This window comes from Cynocephalus volans, chromosome 2, assembly GCF_027409185.1.
Source record: "Cynocephalus volans isolate mCynVol1 chromosome 2, mCynVol1.pri, whole genome shotgun sequence".
In the NCBI taxonomy this organism is placed as follows: domain Eukaryota; kingdom Metazoa; phylum Chordata; class Mammalia; order Dermoptera; family Cynocephalidae; genus Cynocephalus; species Cynocephalus volans.
In genome coordinates this window covers 148,817,471-148,832,557 of record NC_084461.1, presented here as the reverse complement: position 1 = coordinate 148,832,557, position 15,087 = coordinate 148,817,471, and the positions used below count along the sequence as shown (strand labels likewise).

General features: G+C 40.2%; 1 protein-coding gene across 3 annotated transcripts in view; it reads right to left on the bottom strand.

The window, feature by feature from the left end:
- The window catches only part of TENM2 (teneurin transmembrane protein 2), an 890,342-nt gene that overhangs the window by 456,039 nt on the left and 419,216 nt on the right, over positions 1 to 15,087 (bottom strand). The window contains exon 1 of one of the 3 annotated variants that reach the window (XM_063084134.1): positions 4,722 to 4,851. The exons of the other annotated variants lie outside the window; for them this stretch is intronic. Coding sequence (XP_062940204.1) covers positions 4,722 to 4,851 — 130 coding nt within the window. Of the gene's footprint in view, positions 1 to 4,721; positions 4,852 to 15,087 lie in introns of those variants that run through there. 3 annotated transcript variants of the gene reach the window in all.

Here is a 15,087-nt window from a genome sequence, read left to right as displayed (position 1 = left end):
TTTATTCATTCATTCTGCAAAATATTGGCAGAGAGCCTTCCTGGTACCAGGCATCATTCTGGGTCCACGGGATGTATCAGTGAATGACACAGACCAAGTTTCCTGCCCTGGTGGAGCTTATGTGTTAGTGGGTGGGGGCAAACAGACAATAATGTAATAAATAATTATATAGCATGTTAGAACTTCATAAGTGCCATGAAAAAACAAAAGTGAAAGCAAAAGAAAAATAAACAGGGTAAGGGGATTGAGAGTCGGGGTGGTGGTGAATGGAACAGAGGTTAATTTTTACTTTTAAGCAGCATGGTCAGGGAGGGGTTCACTTTAAGAAGCCACCTGCAGGGGGGACCCACTCTCTAGGTACGACACTTATTTACAAGTGACCCCACAGATGGCTATCTAAACTCAAACTGGCTGTCAGTGCTAGGGGTCATCACCTTTGGGGCCAATAATCAAAATTCTAGTTAAAGCAAAAGAGAAACTAAGGAGAAAGGGAAGAAGTGCGAGAAGCCCGAGCTGCCTGCAAGTGGATGTTAGGCCAGCATGCACCTCGCAGGGACAGTACAGCACTGTGCATTTCCTCTTGCATTCTCATGCCCTCCAACAGAGTCTTACGTTCTTTCCTTGTCCGACATAAAGTGATAACAGAGAGTTGATGCTGTTCTGAACAACAAAAGATGCGATGACTTAATTTCTCTTCCTTTAAAAGGCAGGTCACACTCTCCTATTTAATGACAGGAAAGGAGAAACCAGACCTAGGTGACAGAACTCACACAATTTACCGCACCCTTGGGGAGACAAGGAATAAAGACATCGAGAATCAAGTGCACCACGTGGAGTTTTAATCAGTGTTGCCCGTCTGATCGTGGTCACTGTGTTCTACCTAAGTCCATCAGTTTATGACTCTAGCTCCTCGTTCCAAATACCCAGAGGTACTCCCTAGGGAGAGTATAGCTCAAGTATAACCGCAGCTCAGGTAAGCTCAGGTAAGACCATGCTCAAGAATAATCAACTTCACATTTCTGAATAGTCATCAAATGTGCAAAAAGAAGAATAAATATCCAGAAAACAAAATGTGTTTTAAAAAAAGCTACACATGACACTTTATTTCACACTGTGAAACTGAAGAAATACTATCTCCAGGTGGGGGCTTGTTCACACCTTTGTAAACTAGCCCTTCCCTTATTACTGTTGTAGGAACATCTAGGCTCACGGCTGTATCTCCCAACAATAGATTCGTGCGGCAGCAGATTCCATGGCCTCCTCCAAGGTCAGCCAGCCGGGAGCTGGACACCCACCCTGCAGGTAGGGAGCTGATTCACATTTCTCCCAGGTGGATTAGAGCTTCCCAGCACATCCAGGCTTGTCCACCATGGTGTTGTCTACATTCCTGTTCCATCTGTTCTCACATCCCTGTGACTCACACCCCGGCTCACCTGCACCTCCCTTCTTCCCCATCACTCTTCAGGGTTCCTGGGAACTGATGACTTTATCCTCATGAAATTTTATGACAGTGTGCAAGGCTCGGGAAAATCTTCAAATTTTTCCACTGATAGAATCAGAGCCCTGATAAAAGTTTCCACATACACATGTGACTCCAAACAAATAGCAAACACTAATAAAACCTAGCATTTACAGAGCACTTACCTGCTGGGCACTTATGAACATTTAGTATTGAACACTTATATGTGCTAAGTTCTGTGGATGAACTGATATCATTTAATCTTCACAACAGCTTTCTTGTTATGAAAGGGGACACTGAGACACAAAGAGGCTAACAACTTGCTAGTTAAGTAACAGCTTACGTGGCAGAACAGTGATTTGAACCCAGGACTTTGAGTCTATGCTTTTAACTACTGCATACTATTGCTATCCACTATCAACAGCATCGTGTACTTATAAAACTATCACATACTTATGCAAAGTGTTAAGCTATCCATAGTAAAAGCAATAATAAGAGTTGGGGTCAGGAGACAGAGAGCTGGCTGGGCCACAGCTTCAGCTCTAATTGCTACTCTACTAGCCAAGGTCCTAGCATGAAAGCACTTGATACTCAAACCAGGTCATGTGAGGAGAGTTTAATAAGGACTATTTAAAAAGTTGTGGTCAAGGTTTAAGAATACCAGAAGGGATGGTGCAGTGTTCTAGGGCTAGCAATAGTGAGAAGTTGTTATCATTGCCAATCTCAGGGAGCAAGGAGAGGGAGTGATTAGAGTAATCTAGAGAGAGAAAACTGTATGGAGAGGATTTGTGTCTCAGGTACAGGGAATCAGCCAACCCGTGGTACCACGACAAGGAGGAAGTTGGTGGTAATTACCCCTCCCTCCCTTTTTTCCTCCATCTGATCTCCTCCTGACCTTTGATCTCTTCCCATTGAGTCAACCCAGTTGGCAGCTAGAAAACAGGGGCACCCATGGATACAGCCTCATCAGCTTTCAGGGTAGAGAGCAAGATCTTGGATCTCGAAGGATTGAGGAAAATGTGAAGGATAAACAAAATATACAGCACAGTCACCATCATGGCAAATGGGGAAAACCTCAAACTGCCTGGGACTTCATGTCTTCGTCATTATCATAAGACAATTGGAATCACATTGCAATTTACACTGCCTTCAAGCTCTGACATTTTTTGGTTTTATGACTCCATCCTCTGTCTATTTCCGAAGAGATTTTCAGAATAATTAAAAAAAATAAAATACAGAAGATAGCCCCCACAATGCAGACTGTAGTGGTATTCTGCATCACTTCTGCACTGTGTGCTGACAAATGCATAAAAGCAGACTGTGGCCGAGGTGGGAGAGCATTTGCCCATCCCAGAAAGTAACTAAGACATTGTTAAACAGGCTAAGAGAAAGGCTTGAGAATATGAAAATGGTCCTGACAAAGGAATTCGTGTAACGTGAAGCCCCTGCTCTCTTTCTGAAGCAAAAGGAAAGGGATACACAAGAAATGACTGCCAAGCTTATGAGCAAAACCTAAAAAGAGATGCCTTACACACTTTGACTGTAGTCTGTGTCATGACAATTCAAGTCCCGTCCCTGTGTTCTCGCAAAAAACCAGTGGCCACCTGCTCTTGATCTCTGAATGTGGACATATGGCAATATGGCCTTGGTTGGAGGAATGCTGAGGGTGGTAGTGGGCAAGGGGACTGTGTCTCCCTGAATTGCATGGATCTATCTAAGTAGTCTTTATAATATGTTCCCAGGTGCTCGATGAGCTGTTCCTAGTTTTCAAGGTTTCTTGCTGGCAGAATCTTGAAAGAATGCAAAGCTTTGTCTGAATAGACACAAGACACAGCACTTGACGAGAGCATCTGTCCTCCCCAGCTCCTGAAGACCATTTGCTTGTTTCCAAAGGCTGAGATAACTGAAGTGTGGTGTTTTCAAGGATGTTGGAGCTTGCCCCTGGTTCCTCCTATCCCTTCTATTCAAATAAATGTAAATGAAATTGCACCACTGTAGAACGGTCCCTTGTTTTCTCTAGACTCATGAGAAGTAATATTAACCCTTTATCAGCTGTTTTGATGATTTTCTCCTTAAACGAAAAGAAACCCATAGCATCTCAGGGCTCTTAAACCTAGGGAGCAATAAAGGTGTGCGTAAAGGCGTGTGTTGGGGAGAGGTGAGAAGTAGAAAAGAGAGGTGGGGTATGCTCAAGGCGAACTTGTCCTGGGTCACAGATGTGCCTAGCATGGGCTGGAAAGCAAAAAGGAAGTAAACAAATCAGAGGGAAATAGATGACATGAAAGTAGCGACCTATGCTGTGTGGATGCATACAAGAAAATAAAAAGCTTAAAATGTAGAATGGGTTGAAATACCAACACGCCCACTTACTAACTGCGTGAGCTTGGATGAGTCCTGTGCCTTTAGCTTCCTCGTTTAAAAGATGGAGCTAAGAACAATACTAATACCTACTGTGTGGGGTTGGTGTACTGATAAAATGAGATCAGTTAGATAATATAAGTAAAAGTATTTTGTAAAACATAAGATGCCCTAAAATGCAAGGGATTATAATCATTCCATTTAAATTGACATGACAGTGGCATGCCATTTAAAGGCAAATGGTACACCTGAAGATTTGTCAACAAACCCAGCCACCTGCAGCAGAAGACACCAGGAGTTTCTTAAAAATCTGTTCAGCATATGAAATATCAGATACAAATAGCAGGAATAATCCACATTTAAAAAAATTTTGTTTAATAGAATGAATCATTCCTCCTCTCTTCCTTTTTGCCTCTTTTGAAAATGTCTTAACACAGATGTACCAGTGAAGGATAAAGCCAATACACATTTTCATTAGTACACAGAGAGCCAGCCCAAATAGTTCTCTGGAGGGTGAAAAAAATGTGACGGATGTAGAGGGAGGAACTTGAAAGAGCATTTCAGCAGTAGACACAGGATGCCTGACTTAGCAGATGCTTACTGCTAATAAATCCCGTTTTACATCTATTTTCACAGAATATTTTTCAGGTGATATACCTGGCAGACATCATCAAGGTAGCAGAAAGAATTCAGATCGACCACCTCATAAGAATTAGAAATTACACTCAGTGAGAAGAACTCACGACTCCTCTAAGATAACTGCCGTGCAAAATCAGTTTCACTGCCAAATTCCCGATCTTTCCCTGGATACCCGCTGAAGGGTTAAAGCAAATACTCCAACTACTCTGTCAATTAGGAGGGATCCTTGCCAAGCCCCATCTGCATGCACATCCATCATCCTTACCCAGAGACTCCATCCCATGGAGAAAAGTCGCAGACTGAGGAGAGACACTGGTGAGTCTCCATAAGAGCCGGTCTGGTTTGCAGGCAGTTGTACCAGCAACACTAATGACCAGAAGAGGTGCGCTCACCATCAGCAAAAGCTGGGAATGGGATGCACTCCCTCTTGTGTTCCCTTCCAACTACAGAAAATCACCAGCAGTCCCAGTCTGACACAGCTGAGGCCTTCTCCAGCTGGGAGGGAAAAACATCCAGGGCAATATCGGCTCCCCCCTCCTCCTTTTCTGCTCCTTTCCCTGTAGACAGACTCAGCGTGAGGTTCCTGAGGAATTAGTTGCGGGAGGACGCCTCCCCCGCTGGCAGCCAAATGCCAACTGCAAGTCCTGCCCATGTAATGTGTCTGACATTTCTGCATCTCTCTGGGTTAATGTTGTTTGACACAGACTTTTTGAGATATCTCTTAAAAAGGTTTGTGTGTGTGTGTGTGTGTGTGTGTGTGTGTGTGTGCATGTGTGCACAATTTTTGTTGTTTCATGACATCATTGTGTATATTTAATTTTTTTAAACAATTATTCTCTTGGTTGCTGACACATCTCTGCTCTGGCATTTCCACTTAGGCAGGAGTAATTGGTTTCAGAAGGCTGAAAACCCTTATTTGAAACCATGTGCACATTCCTGTTGATGGATGCCATAAAATGTTCAAATATCATCTTCCCTCAAGTAAAACAAGCATTAAAATCCAGAAGGACGAAATGTGATTGACAGCATGGCATACACACATTTTAACTACCTGTTGTCAAATTATTTTAACTCACCTGTATATGAAATGGGGTCAGTTCTTTTTCTTGGTCAGTTACCTTTAGGTAGATCTTACCAAGTTTGAAAGGGATTCTTTCCCTTCCATTTCTCATTGTGTTTCCTATCATGCAAAAGCCCAATTAAGCAGAGAGCTCTCTCAACATTTGCACAAGCTGTAGTCTCTGACAGAGAAGACGAAAAACAGCTATCTGTCATGTCTGGAAGTTTTCTGGAAGTTTAGTTGTAGCCTATATACCCAGAAAGTAGGGTTTTTTTTTTTGTTTTTTTTTTTTTCTGGTGGTGTTTTTGTTGCGATTTTTTAAAAAATAAATGTTATAGCATGGCTGCTGGACTGGATGACATGAATATGGCAGACAAAGAAAATTTTGCCAAGAAAAATGAACCCACCTCCAGATGGTGTGGGTAGGGCAACTGCATGACTGTGCATAGCTATTGCAGAGTAACTGACTGGGCAGAGAAATTCAATACCAAGGATGCTGGGTGCACCTGCAGGAGGACCCCTCTGCATAAATTATGAACCATCACAGAATCCGCATGTGTTAGGCACCACAGACTGCATCACCATTGGTGAACTCTTCAGAAACCACCCAGGAAACTCAGGATAAAATATTATCCGCAGCATCTCTATAGCATGGCCACCTAGAGGCAACATGGCATTATGGTTAAGCCTGCTGACTCGATGATAGGACTGCGTGGGTTCTAATCCCAGCTTTGTCACCTACTAACTATGATCTTAGGCAAGTGGCTTAACCATGCTGTGCCTCAGTCTCTTCATCTATAATATAGAAGTGATAACAGAAGCTACCTCAAAGGATTATGATGAGGATTGAGTTAACACATGTAAAAACAACTGAATTGTTCCTTTTCACAATCAATATTATGAATAGCTAGTCTCTTCCTGATTACTCCCATACAAAGGTCCCATTCTATTTTTGGCTACATGTTGTTGTCAGAAATTTCTTCTCCACATTGAGCCCAAATTAAGCTCCCTACAATTTCAATTGATTTACCCCGGGTCTATTAGAAAATACAGAGCCAGGATAAGTCTCCTTTCTCTTCTTCTGATTTTTGAGAGAGCTGTAATGTATCCTTAAGTCTTCCTAAGACCAAGTCTTCCTAGTTTTTAGCAACTTTTCCTTATATGGCAATTTTCCCAGATTTTTCTTCATTCTTATCAACTTTCCTGGGATGTATTCATAATTTTCAGCATCCTTAAATTGCATAAATTCAAATGGAACAGCATTTTCTGGATGCAGTGTAAGAATGCAAAATAAGGGAGACTATTGTCTTTCTTCATCCAGATATGCCATTTCTTCCACTGGGTACAGTTGAAATTAATATTCAGATAGCCACCCATCCCCCAAATGTGTGTCTCAGATACTTAGAAAAATAAAGAAGTTCTCTCTCTTTTTTATCTGACATCAGTATAAAGGGCACAGTTAAATACTCTCTTGTGTATACACCCATATAACTAAATATTTGCAATACTAGGCTAAATAAACCTTCTGAAAAATTAGCTTACAGCTCTCCTGGATGGAAATCTGTATCCAGAACTGAGTCTGCAAAACACCTAGGTAATCAGTCAGCCTAACCACCTTATTTTTCCAAAGAAGCTCAGAGAGCTTAAATGACTCGCTCAAGCTCGCATATAGGTGGAGCCCAGAGTTGAGTCAACGTGAAATCACAGCCTAGAATGTTCCCAGTGCTCCCTCCCCCACCCACCTATGACACGACCATCTGACTGAGCATTTTTCTTGCTCATAATTCCAGTATAATCCAGCTCACTTATTTTCAAATGCGATTCACCAGTAGAGCTTGGTAGGTTTTCCATCACAGCAAATCAGGGCATTTGACTGGCTACCTGCTCTGAAATAGAGCTGCATGTAGGCGTGCTCAGTGCTCACACAGCTGTTTCAGGAAGGGGCCCCAAGACCTAAAGGAGAACTTTATGGAAGTCTTTCTAAAAGCAATTAATTCCAGATTTCTCAGGATACAGGCATTGTAGCCATCTTTATTTACATAGTAATTTATGTGTCTTTGTCCGTGTTATTTACACAGCAGCAGTGTGGCCTCTAGAGAAGAGAAGACTTGTCTGTCAACCCTTCCTAGCTATACTGATTGACAGATGACCAGGAGCAAGAAATGGGGAATTCACTTACTCCACTCTAAAAGAAAATTAAAAACAAAAACAAAAACAAACCTGCTTTCTACTTGCCTGACAAAGATGTAAATATAAAATGTGTGTGTGTGCCTACCTTTTAAAAAACAGTGGGAAAGCTACTTTTAAAGTAATCTCTTAACCTGGAAGCAGTTGTATCTAAAATCAACATAACAACAAACACACCAAAAACAAAGCAACACAAAACAAATCTGAGACCACTCAATTCATTAAATCTTGCTCAACATATAAAAAGACATTTCCCTGATTTTCTCAGCTAAAAGTGACCTCTCCCTTTTCTTGCTTTATTTTGCTTAATTTTCAGACCATTGTCACATATTACACTGTAATAAGTCTGTGTCCTTATGGCCACTCCCTTACTAGATTGTAAATTCCCGAGGGAAAGGATGCCTTGTCATGCTATTCTCTGTTACCATGCCTTCTTGCAATGTGACAACCTCCTATCAGATCTCTCAGTATCACTCTTGCTCTTCTCTCTAATCCTTTACCCTCATAGCAAATGAAAAGTTTCAAAAACAAATCTAGTCATTATCCCCCCTTCTTTAAAATTCTTCACTGGTTTCCTGTTTTTACAAGGTAAAGTTCATAGAGTCCAAACCTTTTAAGATGACCCAGGAGACCTTGTAAGGTCTGGTTCTTGCCCACTTCTTACCATCCGTTTCCTGTCCCTTGCTCCCGCTGTCTGTCCCAGCAACGCTATCCTTCTTTCAGTTCCTGGAACACACCATTTTCCCTCCTAGTCCATACATACTCCTCTCCCTCCCTCTTCTCCTCCTTGCTGTGGTTTCCTCCCCTATTAATCAGTTCACATTAGGGAGCCTTTCCTGACATCATATTCAAGTCAGGTCCTCCTGATGATACATGCTGTGGTCCTATCCTACAAATTGTCTTCAAGCCCTTTCCCAAACATTTCCTGATATACTGGTGGAATATGATATAACCACACCAGAAAAAATGTTAAGTCCTAAGTTCTCAGAAACCTTCTAAAGAGCCATGCTACCTAAGGAGGAATTCTATCCCCCTCCTGGAAATGAAAAATCGTGCTTGACATATTTCTGGAGGTGGGGGGAGAAGCTACCCTATTGCTGAATCAGCCACCTACAACATTTTTATTGAAAAAAAAAAAAAGAAAGAAGGAAGGAAAAGCCCTAGGCTGGAATGTGTACTTTAATGGCACACTGGTTTCTTTGGTTAATGAGTTTAATATTCAGAAGAGCTCCCAGAGGTCTAGAGAGAGGATCAAAGTGCAGGTGTATTACAATTGTGTGTTTTTAAAGTCCTGTTGGCCACCCTTGATTAAGTGCCTCTATGGTATACCAATCACCCCAGCAGAAAATGTCATCTCACCACAAATGCACCATATCTGGACATATCTTCTTTAAAACCTGGCTCACAACTTCAGGAAATGCTGGGGTCAAAAGAAAAAGGATCTTATCAGGATGGTGAAGCCATTGCCCTTTGGCAAGAATTACTCAGTACGTCAGGGTCAAGGAGAATGACTTCGGCTGTGAGAATCCTCAGTCTTCCTAACCTGTGAGTTTCTGTGGGGTCCCAGTGCTGTCTCTGCAAGCAGGCTTCGATGAGCAATGATGGACACACAAGAACATAGGGATCAAATGTCCAGGAGTAAGTAGTGGCAGAGAAAGGGCAATGGGGAAATTATATTCATTGAGCACCTATTTGGTGCCAGTTGGTCTGTTGTGGGCTTTACCCAAGATTATCATTTAATTATACTTGTCGATTGATTCCCCCCAACCTTTTTTTTTTTTTTGTCAGCATCTTCCAAGCAGGCTGTTAACATTTCCCCTAGATAATGAACCAAGCCCACAATTCACCATCCCCCCATCATGCCTTTTTACCTTAAAAAAAATCATCTTTATTATTTTTGACAAAGCCTAAAACACCTGGTCAAAGCAAAGGGAGATTACTATTATTTTATCAGAACAAGCAATATAGCTAGAGCTCAAGCCAGTTTGAGATCCCAAGTTCTTCCCCAACTCTCCACCCTCAAAAAAAGGCAGGGGTGGGGGGTGGGGAATCTCCTTACTGATATAACAGACATGGTTTAAGAGATTTGGAATGAACAGCCAAGATACTCATTCAAAAAATAGATTTCAAATGTCAATGCTTAGTGACTGATTAACTGAATGGTGCCTACCTGCCCCCCACCATGCTGACCTCGCAGATATGGGTCATGGGACTTAGTACTGGATATACATACTCAGCCTAGCATACATCTCTCTCTTTCCTTTGAACTTTTATTCCCTTATGTTCATCTTATTATGGATATCGACATCCTTTTTTTAAAAAAAATTTAATTTATTTTTAATTGCATGTATTAGTGGGGTACAGTGTGTTGTTTCAATACATGCATATACTGCACTTTTATTTTTTTCTTATCCTACTAAAGCTTAAGTCTTTTAAAGGCAGGAATCATGTCCTATTTATCATTCTGTTCCTGTCAGTTCTTAGTATAATGCTTTGCACAGACTTTGTCCTAAATAACATAATATTTTTTTACTTTCCACTTTCTCCACTATTATGGTAAAAGTGATACTAAATTATTCCTACAAATATGTAATGAAATCAGTATAACAGTATTATTATGTTTGATTTCTTTTAAGAATAAAGATACATAACAAAAATATTAATTGTTCTTATTTTAATTAAAAAAAGCAGCTTTTATAGATAGAAATTTTTTTGCACATCAACACCTTTAATATGGGTCAATGGAACTTAGTGGAATTATAATACCTTCTCGATTTAGCCAAAGTATGGAGTGGGGGCAATTTTATATGCTTTTTTTTTTTTTTTTACCAGTGAAGAAAATTAAAGAAAACTATGAGATTGACTGATAGGAAAAATTTTTGTTAGTGACTACAGGCAATCAGAAGGAAAAGGGAAATCTAATTCTTCAGTAGGAAGTGCTACAGGATAGCATATTTTCAAAAAGCAAATTTGATGGGATGTGGAAATCATGAAAGGTAAAACTAGACTTTTATCCTAGAAATCTTTCAGGAAAAATGATCACTTAACTAAAGGTTTATAACAACTGGAAAGTAACAAGAATTAACCAGAGAAGCTTCATAAAAAACTGTGTGAAGAACTAAGAAAATACAAAGGAGCTGAAATAAAATCCAGTATGTCATGTAAGGTAATAAAAAACAAAGATAAGAACAGGAAAATACACTTATTTATTCCAAGAAATTCCAGAACTAAGATTACCTACTGTTTTCTAATTCATAAAATCATTGGAAAAAAAAAAAAAGTCATAGGATACTGTTGACATTGAAGACAAAATCTACAGCAAGTAATAAAAAAAGCAAATTCAGTCCTTAGTCCCTTCAAATAAAAGTGATGGTATTTTTTTCCCCCAGAGGGAAGACTTACCAACATCCCCACAATAAAATGACTCAGGCTCAATCAATGTTACTGAAATTTGGCAAAAGTATTCACATTTCAGTTAAGTACGAGCTTGAGGTATTACAGCCCAGAGGCATATCTTTAAAAAAGTTATAGGGGAACATAAATAGATTTTTAGAATAGAAATGGCTCTTTCAGCATGGGTTAATGGAAGATATGTTATCACTAACGTGGGCTAGAAAAATGGAGAATTGATATATTAGGTTACCTAGCCTCGGTAGAGAAATTGGAGAAATTGCCAATCTTTACGGAAGATTTGCAGAATATTTAAAAAGGAAACAGAAGGAGGGGATTTCCATTTAGAAATGTGTCTATTTCTGTCCCTCCCTCCTGCCAGTCCCCTACTCTAAGTAACCAGGATATATCACTTTCACCCTATGAATTCTTCCTCCACACATTGGCTTGAGAGGTTTTGTTTTTATTTTTGTTTGGCTTTGTTATTTTTTGTTTGTTTTGTTTTAATGCAAAACTGAGCAATAGTCCATCCCTTTCTGCTCCTGACAGATATGCAGATGTAAATGTCTCCTTGAAATACTCTGTTTCTTCATAGCACTTATCACAATTTCAATGTTTATCTCTTTATTTAATATCCATCTTCTCCATAAAATTGTAAGCTCCAGGAGGGCAGGGAACTTCATTTTGCTCCATGCTAAAAGACTTGCACTGTACCTGGATCTACATATTTAATAAAGATTTATGTAATGCATGAATGAAAAAAACTACAAACCTTAAAGATTTTATATTTACATATATATGTACATATGTAAAACTTAAGATTACCTAATTATTACTACCTGGGAAATAAACAAACAAAAAATCAACTGTCTTAAATAGTGTTAACATTTCCTGAATGTTTCCACAGATATTTCTCTCTCTCCCTCTTAGTAATTTAGCTCCCCAGTGTCTGCATAACTCAAGAGAGAAATAGGCAGGTGCTATATAAGTTGTGAGTGGTCTTAGTGTCAACTCAGGTTTTCAAATAATCAAAGCTCTCATTACATATGCAGTTGGTTCCATGTAATTTACATGTGTGTATAAGTGGCAGTTAAGAGGTTTATTAGAAAACACGTCCATACAAAGAAATGTATGTGAATGCTCACAGCAGTGTAATAGCCCCAAACTGGAAACAACCCAAATGTCCATCAGCTAGTGGATAAAGAGAGTGTGGTATGCCTGTATCAATGGAATATTATTCAACAGTAAAAATGAATGGACTACTGATACATGCTCAAAAACATCATGCTACATATTATATAATTCCACTGATAAGCAATGCCCAGAAAAGGCACATTTATAGCCAAAAAGTAGATCAGTGTTGGCCTAGGGCTGGGGCAGTGGGGGTGGGGGTGGTGGAAGCAGAGATGAACAGCAAATGGGCAGTAGAGAATTGTTGGATAGTACGCATGTACTAAAAATACAGATGTTGATGGCTGCACAACTCTATAAATTGACTAAAAAATGTAGAATTGTACATTTGTAATGGGTGGATTTTATAGTATGTGAATTATACTTCAACAATGCTGGGCTTCTCTTTTAAAGGTCTGAAAGAATGCTGAGGGAAACTCTGTTAGTAAGAAATCTGCCTATATTTCATATTGGGAGAAGTGTCTGAAAGCCGGAGATGGAACTGTATGGCAGCTGGCACCAGGGTGCTGGCTTCTCTGGGCAGTGATGGCATAGCTGGCATCCTCGTGAAGCTCTTGGGAAATACCCTGCTTCTTTCACACAGTTGGCAGCAAGCCAGAATTATATGAGATGACTCGTGCAGCCAATGTCCCTGGAACTGCTGGCCTGGGAAATGTTGTCTCCCTCAGGGACAGCCAAAGAGCTGCCACCCAGACTACTTTAACATGAGAAATGTTTGTGCTTCACAATCCCGGTTTTTAGCTTCATTGTCCTTTCATCTCATTGTAATTCTTTTCTAACAGTCAGGCACCTAATTCGAGAAGAATTTGTATGACCTGCTATTCTGATGAGAATCTATACAGGGGATGTTGGTTGTTTCCTGTCTAGAAATTTTATTCAAAGAGAGATAAGGAGATGTTGACACTCGGTGCTCAGTGTCACTCAGGGACTAAAAGGTACCTGGAAGACCATCCGTCAGCCACAAACATACAAGTTCCAATAAAAAGGGAATAATTGACATATTAAAATCTATAGGTCCTAGGAGGATACTAAACCCATCACATTTTTTTTTTTAAAGAGACAGAGAAAGCACAATACATCAATTAAAACCTGCCATTTCCCCGAAGCTGTCAGCTGCAAAGCGGCTGCCAGAAATCCCCCATCTCCGAGGGTGTTGAAAATGAGCACCTGGGGCAGCCGGAGCTATTAATAGGTGGAAGGAATGATATAAAATGTCACAATGCACCTTTCCAAATAAAAACGTGTCCAGACTTCTCCAAGAGGGAAGCAAGAGAGGAAAATGGCCCAAAGTCCTAAAAAATTACTGCACTTTCTTTTTTCTGAACTCCTACTATATATCATAAGAGGGAGCTTGTCACTTCCAAGCTGTCTGGCCTCTCTCTCTGCCGTTCTGAGAGTCCCATAACTCACTCGTGGCTAGAGGGTCATCTTGCTTCATTCTTTTCACAACAGGGGCCACAGAGGCATTGTTCCTCTTCCAACAAGGAGAGGTGATGGGTAGAAGGTGTTGACTGTCACCAAGGTACAGCAGTGAGGAAGAACAGGGATCTCCAGACACTTTTTCTTCGACTGCCTGATGCCTAGTGCAGATAGGCAGAAGGAACTTGGGACCCTGAATTCATGAGAGCTTAGCAGGTATGCTCAGATCTCTGAATATGTATCTAGATAGACTTCAGCATAATCACCATGAATTTGTTTTTTGCATGATGATTTATAATAAAGCTGAATGAACAAATTCTATCTCTGGAGAAAATAAGTTTCAGTTCCTGCTGATTTCCAGATTTTAACCTTGAAATTCAAAAGCCGAGTGATCACAGCCAAGTTACTTAACTGCCAGAGACATCAATTCCTCCAATTATAAAATAAGAGACGCCAACATAATGATTATTCAAGCTCACGTCTAGTTTTAAAATTCCTGGATTCTATCAATGAGGTAAGAATTTTGCCCCTGGAACAGACTCAGGAACGCTCTCCAGGAGGGATAAGGTCAGTAATCACCGCTTCAGTAGAGGCTGATGAAAAGATTGACTTTTTCTTTTTTCTTCTTTTTAATCGCAAAGGTTTCTCTATTTCCCTCCAACCACACTATCAAGCTTATATTTGCTCTAATTTAACTTTATTACTTTTTTTGTCTTGTCAAAAGAACATAATGATGTCCTTAAAGAAAAGGACAACTTCTTTTTTCTCTCTTTGAGGTTTATTTCAAACAATTTTCTTTCTTCCTAATGAGGCTGATACATGTTTGTAGTTGCATATCATGCTCTCTTAACGGGAAGGGTTCCAAACACCGGGAAGAAAAAGACAAGATCACTTTTTGAAACTTACTTATTTACTTATTTTTTTGCTAGCCTTTTTGTCAGTTCAAATAGTTACCTTAAACATCACTGAAGAACCACGGTCTCTTCACAAAGCAGTGCATTTTGAGGATGAGACCTCTTTTTGTCTTTCTGAAAAGGTCTTGCCCAGACATTCAGCATGCCCCCTCTGCCCCTCCTTCTGAGGCCCTCAGTCTCTGTGTTTTCCTCCACAAACAGTGGGGGCCAAACAGCTTTAAAGCTTTTTGATCAGGTGTCATGCGGGGAGACATTATGCATTAACTGGCATATTGGAACTACCACTGAGGCACCATTAGTCAACATCTATTGGACTTTTAAACTCCAGCCTCAGCTCTCCCCCCATAAGTGTACTCCCAGGCCTTATGCTAAGAGACAAAAAGCAACCATATGAGGGTGTTTTTTTTCTTTTTGTTCTTCAGTGTTGAGAGGAATCCAAGGATTTGGACTGCTATAAAATATGGTGGCTC